The 10,442-nt window shown below is 39.8% G+C and overlaps 1 protein-coding gene across 5 annotated transcripts in view; it reads left to right on the top strand.

Annotated features, from left to right (window-relative positions):
- Positions 1-10,442, top strand: part of Larp4 (La ribonucleoprotein domain family member 4) — a 62,781-nt gene that overhangs the window by 20,123 nt on the left and 32,216 nt on the right. For 4 of the 5 annotated variants that reach the window (XM_005353895.2, XM_013348694.2, XM_026782498.1 and 1 more), the window contains exons 2-4: positions 351-489; positions 1,581-1,736; positions 7,005-7,080. In XM_005353895.2, coding sequence (XP_005353952.1) covers positions 351-489; positions 1,581-1,736; positions 7,005-7,080 — 371 coding nt within the window. The remainder of the gene's footprint in view (positions 1-350; positions 490-1,580; positions 1,737-7,004; positions 7,081-10,442) is intronic. The other variant, XM_005353896.2, reaches the window with a different exon arrangement.

The following is a 10,442-nucleotide window of genomic DNA, read 5'->3' as shown; positions in this document are numbered from 1 at the left end:
GACAGGGTTTCTCTGTGGCTTTGGAGCCTGTCCTGGAACTAGCTCTGTAGACCAGGCTGGTCTCGAACTCATAGAGATCCGCCTGCCTCTGCCTCCCGAATGCTGGGATTAAAGGCGTGTGTCACCATCACCCGACCATACTTGTAATCCTCATGCTTAGGAAGTAGACAAAGACTGATGACAACTGGAGCTGTGTAGAGACCCTTGAGTAGGGAGAACACAGACCTAATAATTATGTACTGTTTGTCTGTTAGTATTGCTGTTTTTATTTTATTTTGCTTTTATTTTCAAATTTAAGTAATAAAAAAGTCCTTGATCTCAGTTTACACAGATCTTTTTTGATTGTTTAGCAGGTGACATCTAAAGGCACTGGTTTAAATCCTAATGCCAAAGTATGGCAAGAAATTCCTTCTGGAAATCCAGATGGCACTCCTGTAACGGAAAGCACTTGGCATGAAACTGCAGCCACATCTGGATCTCATCCTGAGGGTAAGTCTTAAGTATTTATTGGAAAATTTAAATTTTGGTTAAATGTATGATTAAATTAGTTCAAACAACTTTGAGATAGCCTTTGGTTATTTGCTGTGTTGGTTAATATTTTTGTGCTGAACAAAATATATAAGGAAAGTCAACTTTCAGGAAGAAAGTTTATTTTGGCTCATGAGGTTCAGTTCATAGTAACTTGGTCCCATCACTTTGGGCATTTTGAGTCTCTTGGTGAAGCAGAGTTGCTGATCACTGGACCCGCAAACAAAGAACCCGAAAGAAGAAAAGAGCTTAGGACCTGCCACCACAAAGCTCTTATCTTCATTTAGGCTCCACCTCTTAGGGTGCCATCATTTCCTAAGAGCTGCTAAGGTCTTCAGCTCAGATTAATACAATGATGGAGTGAGTCACAGTTTATCCAAATATTGCCACACTGGGTGCCAAGCTTTTATCTCAAGCAGTTGGGGGCACTTTTCAGGTCCAAAGATTTGAATTTATTTGTGAATGCTTAGCGTTATAGTTTGTCAATTTTTTTTTTTTTTTTTTGTAAATTACATGACTTTAGTCACTAATGTATGTGTTTTTGGGTCAGCATCTAGCCCATCTTATATAGCCCATGTCCTTTAGAAGTTCTGATAAGATTTGCTTGGGTCTGTCGTCATCAGATGTGTTGACTCACTGGTGTTGGGCAGTTAACCTGGCATGCTTATTTCCCTAATCTGCATAACAGAAAGAACGGAAAGTGATAACCCATCATAGTGTGTGATGCTTCCAGGAAAGTAAGCAAATGAATTAGCTGGATACAGTCAAAACTTGTCTGTCTTCAGAAAAAACTTTTTGGGAGCCTGTCTTGGAACTCGCTCTGTAGACCAGACTGGCCTCAAACTCACAGAGATCCACCTGTCTGCCTACCAAGTGCTGAGATTTAAAGGCGTGTGCCACCACCACCCAGCTCAGAAATAATAACTCGTGCCAATGGAGAAATTTTCTCCAGCTGGTACAGTTACTTGAAATTGTTTTTAGAGGATGACGTAGTCACTGAAGGTGGGTTTAAGTAATTCCTGTTTACTTTTAATACTGTTTCTTAAAAACAGGTAATCCAGAACTTTCAGAAGATATGTGCAAGGAGTATGAAGTCATGTATTCTCCTGCTTGTGAAACCACTGGAAATACTACAGACATCGAAGAGTCAGCTGAGGGAATGATTTTAGGACCAGAAGATCTGAGTTACCAAATATACGATGTTTCTGGTAACCTTTGTTTTTTATTGCTAAAATGAGAATTTTGAAATTTTTTGAAAAGAAGCATATATCAAACAACTTTTAGGTGATTATTAAAAATACTTTTGGCTAGTACCCAGACATAAAATTTGTAGAGGTAGTCTTTGCAAAGACCTGTTAAAGAAACGCTTGAGATTAAAGATAACCGGAGAAAGTAATTAAAAGAGATCCACATTTCAAAAGTTATGAGTTTCTCAATTTATTAGTTGATCATTGCAGTTTTATCTTTTTCTATCACTTTTGTCAGCATGAAATTTATTTTAAAATAAGTACTGTATTTCAGAGATTAATTTTAAGAAAAAAGTATATATTAAGCAGTGGTGATGCTTTAATCCCAGCACATTGGAGGCAGAGGCAGATGGATCTCTGAGTTCAAGGCCAACCTAGTCTATAGAGCAAGTTCTAGAACAGCCAGGTCCACTCAGAGAAACCCTGTCGGGTAGGGGGAGGGATACATAGTTCTAGATGGCAGGGGTAGCACTCACTCCTAATCCATGCACTTGGGAGTCAGAGGCAACTGGATTGAGAGTTTGAAGCTCACTTAGACATAATGTGAAGTCTGTCTTTAATGTCAGCAACAGACTTCTGTGGTTCTGTTTGCAATGGTTTGTTTTTTTTTTTTGTTTTTTTTTTGTTTTTGTTTTTTTTTTCGAGACAGGGTCTCTCTGTGGCTGTGGAGCCTGTCCTGGAACTAGCTCTGTAGACCAGGCTGGTCTCGAACTCACAGAGATCCGCCTGCCTCTGCCTCCCGAGTGCTGGGATTAAAGGCGTGCGTCACCACCGCCCGGCTGCAATGGTTTTTTATTTTCGTTTTTGTTTTTGTTTTTTTTTTTTTTCCATATTGATCCAACCAGCCTGGAGGTAGTAGTCAATATGATTTAAAGGGGTTGCAAAAAAATTCTTAACTGCTGACCCATCTCTCTAGCCATAAAACGGAGGAAATTTAAAAGGAACTGAAGTGAACTATAGATTGTATTTATCTCACTTTATTTTTCTAAAGGGTCTTTTGGAAAAATTGTTGTAATGGGCATATCTCTTTCTGCTTCAAATAACCCTGTGATTTAGAATAAAATCTATAAGCAATTGTCTTCAATTATTCCTCTTTCTTTGAGGCTGTGTCATATGAAGTATGTAGCCCTGGCTGGCCTAGAACTCGTTAAGTTGTCCAACCTGGCTTCAAACTCAGATCTGCCTGCTTCCAAAATGGTACTGGTATTGAAGTGTTCAGTATCATTCCTAGCTTTAATTAACCTTTTAAATACTTAGAATTGTTTGTGTGTCTGATGTGAACTTGTGACCACTAGTGTGCCCCCTTATACTGAGGCAGCCATGCATAACTTTTTACTTGGGTGCTTAGGATCTCAGTTCAGTTCCTCATGCTAGCTTCTACCTAGTGTGCATATCCATTCCCAGGATAGATTTCTAAGTCGTTTGACTTATAAGGTAATTTCTGAGATGTAGGGTTGCTATTCCCATATGAAAATTTAAAGTGATAAGTCCATAGCTGGAGAGATGACTAAGTGTTAAGAGCACGGGTTGCTCTACATTCCCAAACACCTATGAGGCAGCTCACTGCGGTCTGTAACTCAGTTCCAGAGGATCCAGTGTGCTCTCCTGGGTCTGCAGGGGCCGGGCATGTACATGGTGGTCCACAGACAAAACTAATTAATTATTAAAAGTAAATTAACAAAAAAAAAGTGATGTCTCCTTTCACCTTATGGTCATATTATAGTTAACATTTGGCTACTTTGAATATAGGCTTGATAAATGGTGTAGTGCAGCTAGTTTGAATGTGCTTCCTGTAAATGACATTGAAAGTTGAGTAAATTGGTTATTCACTTAGCATTTGGAGAGGTGACTTTTATATAACAGATTGCATATACAGGTGAAAACGTTTATGGAGTATTGGTGCTTTGCCACACTAAGTTCAATTCCCAGAACCCATATGTAGGTAGATGGAAAGAACCAACCCAACAAAGCTGTCCTCTGGTTGCCATATGCACGCCTACACACATTTTCTTACACACTATTACTTTTTTTCTTTAATAATGTGTATATATTTGTGCCTGTGGGGGCCATAGAGTTGCATCTCCCTGGAGTTTGAGTTATATATGGTTGTGAGACTCTCAACTTAGGTGCTGGGAACCAAATTTGGGTCTTTTGCAAAAAGTAGTTAGTACTCTTTTTAACTGTTGAGTTACCTCTCCAGCCTGCAATAATTTTTTCAAAAACAAGATTCCACAGGGGCTGGAGAGAGATGACTCACTTGTTGGTTAATAGCACTCTTCCAGGGGACCTGGGTTTGATTCCCAGCACACCCGAATGGCTACTTACAAACCATCCATAACTCCGGTTCTATGGGATCTAATGTCCTCTTTTGTCCTCCAGTGGCGTTGGGCACGATGTGATACAGAGGCATACATGTAGACAGAACACTCATATACATAAAATAATAATGTAAAAAATTATTTACATTACATATATTACTGGGGCAGTGGTGGTGTGCTCATTTAATCCCAACACTTGGGAGGCAGAGGCAGGAGGATTTCTGAGTTTAAGGCCAGCCTGGTCTACAAAGCGAGTTCCAGTACAGCTATAGCTGTTGCACAGAGATACGCTGTCTCAAAAGAGGAAAGAAGGAAGAAAGCAGGGAGAAAGGGAGGGATATGTATACTTAGAATGAAAAACCTTCATTACTGTTGAAATTAATTTATCACTGTATATTTTAAGTTTAGCAACTAATCATTGAGGAAATATTAGGGCCGAGGAGGTGCTCAGTGAGTGAAGTACTTGCTGGAGGACTTAAATCCCGACTCCCAGCACCCACATACAAGCTAGGCATGGTAGATTTGAGTCTAACCCCAGTACTAGTTACAGAGACAGGCAGATCCTGGGAACTTCCTAGCCAGCCACCATAGCAGGTTCATCAAGAGATCTCTAAGGTGGAGAATGATAGAGGACACCAAATATCAACTTCTGGCCTCTATGCACACATGGAAAATACATGTGTGCATAAAAAGAGAACAAACTATCTTTTTTCATTATATATAGCAATCCAAGTTCCCACTCCCTCCCCTTCTTCCATTCCCTTCACACACACACCCCATCCACTCCACAGAGAGGGTGAGGCACACTGCTTTGGGGAAGATCCAAGGCCCTCTCTGCTATGTTTAGGCTTAGCAAGGTATCCATCCAAAGAGAATGGGTTCCCAAAAAGCCAGTACAAGCACTTAGGATAAATCCTGGTGCCACTGCCAGTGGCCCCTCAGTCTGCTCCAGCCACGCAACTGTCAACCACATTCAGAGGGACTAGTTTGGACCTATGCTGGGTCCTTCCCTGTCCAGCTGGAGCTGATGAGCTCCCGTTAGCTCAGGTAGACTGTGTCAGTGGGTGAACCCATCATAGTCTTGACCTTTGTTCATATTCTCTCTCCTCCCACTCTTCAACTGGGCTTTGGGAGCTCAGTCCAGAGCTCCGATGCGGGTCTCTTCTGTTTCCATCAGGTGCTGGATGAAGGGTCTATGGTGATATTTAAGATACTCATCAGTCTGACTACAGGGCAAAGTCAGTTCGGGCACCCTTTCCTCTATTTCTTAGGGTCTTAGCTGGGATCATCCTTGTGGATTCCTGGGAATTCCTCTAGAGCCAGGTTTCTTGCTAGCCCCATAATGGTTTCCCCAATCGAGATATCTCTTTCCTTGCTCTCATCTCTATTCTTCATCTAGATTATCCGTTCCCTCGAGTTCTCCTTCCCCTCCTCCATTCCCCTCACACCCTTCCTTCTCCCCCACCCCCATGCTCCCAATTTTGTCAGGCAATCTTGTCTATTTTGACTTTCAGGGTGAATCTATATATGCTTCATTTAGGGTTCATCTTGTTACTTAACTTCTCTAGAATCATGAGAGGACATTTGCTCTTAGTCATTTTTTCTGTGTTCCTTCCTTGTGGGGAGGATTTATAGTCTGTGTTTTAAGGCTATCCTGGGCTACGAAGTACCTACCCTGTGCAATATAATCTCAGCACTTGTTGGTAGAGGCAGAAGGGTTAGGACTTCAAAGTCATGCTTACCCACATTGTGTTTGAAGTTTGTTTAAACTACCTAAGATGCTGTCTCAAAGAGTCAAAACCAAGCAACTGAGGAAACAAGTCAAGAAATGAAGAAAGGTATAAAGAGAATTATGAGTGACTCACAGTGGATATCATGCTAGCAGAGCAGATAAGTTACATAAACACATTCTGTCCCACTTTAGTTCCTGTCTTAAATTTTAGATCACCTTTGGTTTGGGGTTTCTTGTTTTCTTTCGTGTTCCCTTGAAGAACTGAGTTTTCAATTTTTTATGTTTTTCTTTTTGAAATGGTCTCTCTGTGTTGCCCTGGCTGTTCTGGAACTCACATTGTAGACCAGGCTGGTCTCAAACTCAGAGATCTGCCTGCCTCACAATTTTACAAATGAGATCAGGGCAATGTTTAACTTCATAGTAGTCAAATACTTTTTGTACGAATGGTCCTTCCTTATTTCTTGGAGAAGTGTGTGCGCGCGCATGTGTGCTTTTCTCCACCTTGGTCTTTGAGACAGGTCACTGGCTTTGGGCTCACTCATTAGGTTAGGTTAGTGGCTAGAGAGTCCCACGGACCTCCTGTTTTTACCTCCATGGTACTGGAAGTACAAGTATACACTATGATGTCATCACATTTGACTTTTTTTTTTTTTCTTTTTTTTTTTCTTTGGGTTTTTCGAGACAGGGTTTCTCTGTGGTTTTGGAGCCTGTCCTGGAACTAGCTCTTGTAGACCAGGCTGGTCTCGAACTAACAGGGATCCGCCTGCCTCTGCCTCCCGAGTGCTGGGATTAAAGGCGTGCGCCACTATCGCCCGGCTCACATTTGACATTTTTAATGTGTGTTCTGGGACTTGAACTTGGGGTTCATGCTTGTATGACAAGCACTGTACTGACATGTATGAACTATGTGTGTGACAACGCATATTGAGTCCATTGCCACACACATGCTAGATGAATACTCTCTGTGTTTCGGAGTTCAGCTCCAGCTCAGTAAGATGAAGCTTCAGTCAGTATGAAGTACTGCTGGAAAAAGTGTAAGTTGAAAGAAATTAGACTTGATTTAATAATACAGTTTTGTTTTACATTTTAATTTGTAGTTAATCGATGACTTCAGAATATGTGTTAAGTTTTACCTGTGACAACTTTAACAGTTTTCTCTCTCTCATTTTCTGCCATCAGGAGAAAGCAATTCAACAATTTCTACAGAAGATTTAAAAGAATGTCTGAGAAAACAATTAGAGTTCTGTTTTTCACGGTACAGATCTTTTTAATTGATATTCTTTTTATGTTTTTAATGAGTAGATATAAAATACCCGTGCAATAGGCAGTTATCATTCTCTTTAGTCACAGATTTTGCTATCTTTCTTGAGTATATTTCTTATTTAGACTTAAGGGTAGCCTTTAGTTGTTTTATCTTTTCTCAGCAAATGACGGTATCCATTGCATACTTTTCCTAGGCTCATATTTAGTCTGAGTTTTCTAAAAACAAAAGGAAAATAATTTTTAAAAACTGTCAGAATAAAAGGAAGGAAAAAAATCTCAATTTTAAGTTTTTAGGAGTTGGCTCTTTTAACTTTTGAACAGAGTAATTTTAGCAAGACCCTAAAAAAAATAGGTCAAGAATTTTGTTTTTTTTCTTAAACATGAAGTCCTTTTAGGCGAATGTTTCAAAATAGCTTATTTACAGGTGAGAATTACATAGAAATATTTGTTGCTTAGAAACTATAAAGTTTCAGTATGTAAAACTATTTACAAGTGGGCATTATGACATACATATTAATTAATCCCAGCTCTAGGGAGGCAAAAGCTGGTGAGTCTCAGAGGTGAGTCTGGTCTCGTCTGCATAGAGACTTCCAGGACAGCCAGAGGCACATAGTGAGACTGTCTCAAACAAAACAAAAGCTGTTAGAAAATAATTGAAAATTGGACATACATGCAGATGTAGTGTTTTCCATTTTTTCCCCCAGTATTTGGTGAAAGTCATTCGAGCTCCTTGTAGGCTGGAAGCATCGACTTTTTGGGAAGAGGGGGTTTCAAGATAGGATTTCTCTGTTCCGTCCTGAATGGCCTCAAACTCAGAGATTGCCTGCGTTTGTCTCCTGAGTGCTGGGATTAAAGGTGTGTGCCCAGCCACACCTGGCTCAGAAGCATAGATTTTATGCTACCTTTCTCTCTTGTTTTTTGAATTTTGATTCTGTGAGTCAGGTTCTCAATTTCTTTTAAAGAGATCTGTCTGCCTCTGCCTCCTTAGTGCTAGGATTAAAGACATGCACGACCATACCAGGCATATATCACCCACCCCCTGATCTTTAACCTGGAGCCTCTCACATGCTGGACAATTAAGTGCTGTGCCACTGGGCTGTTATCTTCAGCCCTGGTTCTCATATGAATAATTTATTTATTTATTTATTTTTGGTGGTTACCAAATGGCTATTGTGTGGTTTTCTAATTATTTTGTCCCCATCTCCACCTCTTTTTCTTAACCTCTGAGCCATCTCTCCAGCCCCCCACCTCTTTTTCTTTAGTGGTGCTGAGGATTAAAACCAGGGCCTCATGAGTGCTAGGCAAGTGTTCAGCCTATCCCAGCACTAATTCCACTAATTTTTCTTTTCTGCATCTAGTAATTGATATTTTACTACAAGGAAACATACTTTATTTTTTTTTCAATGTTTTTCTTTTGTTTTTGAGACAGACTTAGGCAACCCAAGCAGTCCCTCAAGATTCTCCTTCCTCAGCCACCCTAGGAATTTTGGAATTCTAAGCATGCAGTATCACACACTAATGTAATTAGATTTTAATTTATTTACTTTATAAGACCTTATTTACTCTAGCCAAGGCTAACCTGGAATTCACTGTGAGCTTAGCCTGATCTTGAATTCTTAACCAGTCCTTCTTTCTCCTCATTCCTAGTACTGGAATTAGATGTGAGCATAATTCCTTTTTTTTTTTTAATAAAATACTTTTAATAATTATTTTAAAGTTCTTACAAACTGGCTTATTATTTTTGGAACTGCTTCTGTCGTATTTTGTGTTATCATGCCCTACCCCACATACACACCCCCACTTTTTGTTTTTCAGTTTTAAACAAGATTTTATTGTGTAATTCTAGCTGTGGCCAGGAACTCACTGTTTAGACCAGGCTGATTTCAAACTCATAGATCCACCTGCCTTTGCCTTCCATGTTCTGGGATTATTAAGAATATGTTCAGCCCTTGATTCTCTTCTTTTTAATTTTATGTATATGACTGTTTACCTATATATGTATATATGCATCACTTATGTGCAGGGTCCTCAGAGGCAAGAAGAAGGCGTTGGATCTCTTCAAACTGGAGTTAGAGACAGTTGTGAGCTGCCATGTGGGTGTGGGGAACTGAACCTGGGTCTTCTACAAGAGCAGAAAGTGCTCTTAATACTAAGCCATCTTTCCACCCCCTATCCATTTCTTGCTGCTGCTGCTCCTGGTGGTGGTTTTTAAATACATAGCCCAAGTATATCAACTTGCCTTGAATTTGTAATTCTCCTGATTCAACCTCCTGATGTTAGAATTACAAGAGTGTGCCCAGTGCCCAGTTAATTGATTACTTTATTGTACTTTTTTTTTTTTATAATTTATTTATTTATTATGTATACAATATTCTGTCTGTATGCCTGACGGCCAGAAGAGGGCGCCAGACCTCTTTACAGATGGTTGTGAGCCACCATGTGGTTGCTGGGAATTGAACTCAGGACCTTTGGAAGAGCAGGCAATGCTCTTAACCACTGAGCCATCTCTCCAGCCCCCTGTACTTTTTTTATAAATGTTGGTTATATTGAAAGTATACTATACTTTCAATCTGGCTCATAGTCTCCCATCTTCCTCCTTACAATCCTAGGAAATCTTTAAAAAATGTACTGGGTGTTAGAGATATCTGTGGTTTTTAATTAATAGTGCCAGTCATTGACTATTATACATAATACATGTATATACAACTGCTCAAATCTGCTTCTCTGATTTCTCCATTGTATGGTAAAGTTACTCTGAACCATTATACACAAATACATCCTAGAAGGAAATATTCCTGACACCTGAGTAATTTTGTCTCTTTTGGGTACCTGGAGGGACAGCCATGGGTACTGGGAACTGAACTCTTATATTTTTTAGTTGTGAGCCTAGTCCTTAACAGCTGAGCCATCCCTCCAGGCGGAGTAATTTTGTCCTTAAAGCTTCTATAGCTCTCTCTCATATTTCCAGAAATAAGATAGTGCACGCCTTTAAGCTTTGGATCTCTGTGAGTTCGAGGCCAGCCTAGTCTACTTAGTTCTAGGACAGCTAAGGCTACACAAAGAAACCCTGTCTCAAAAAAAACAAAAAAAAACCAAGATTTTTGTAGTTTATACAGCTTCTTTAGTTTCTGAAATAAGAGCATTTGTTTGTGATCTGCCACATCATATTAGATCTCCGACACTCTTCCAAGCCAGTCTGGCTAATACTGTTTTTAGCTCAGCTCCATTGCCATTAGTATACCAGGTTTACTTGTAGGTGGGAAGTCTTTGATGTACTGTCAATTTGATTTGCTTTTGAGAATTAAAGATTCTTTGGCTAAACGCTTTAATACTGACTGATAAGAATGGGGTTGT

This window comes from Microtus ochrogaster, chromosome 15 (assembly GCF_000317375.1).
Source record: "Microtus ochrogaster isolate Prairie Vole_2 chromosome 15, MicOch1.0, whole genome shotgun sequence".
Classification (NCBI taxonomy): domain Eukaryota; kingdom Metazoa; phylum Chordata; class Mammalia; order Rodentia; family Cricetidae; genus Microtus; species Microtus ochrogaster.
This window is presented reverse-complemented; position numbering and strand designations above follow the sequence as displayed.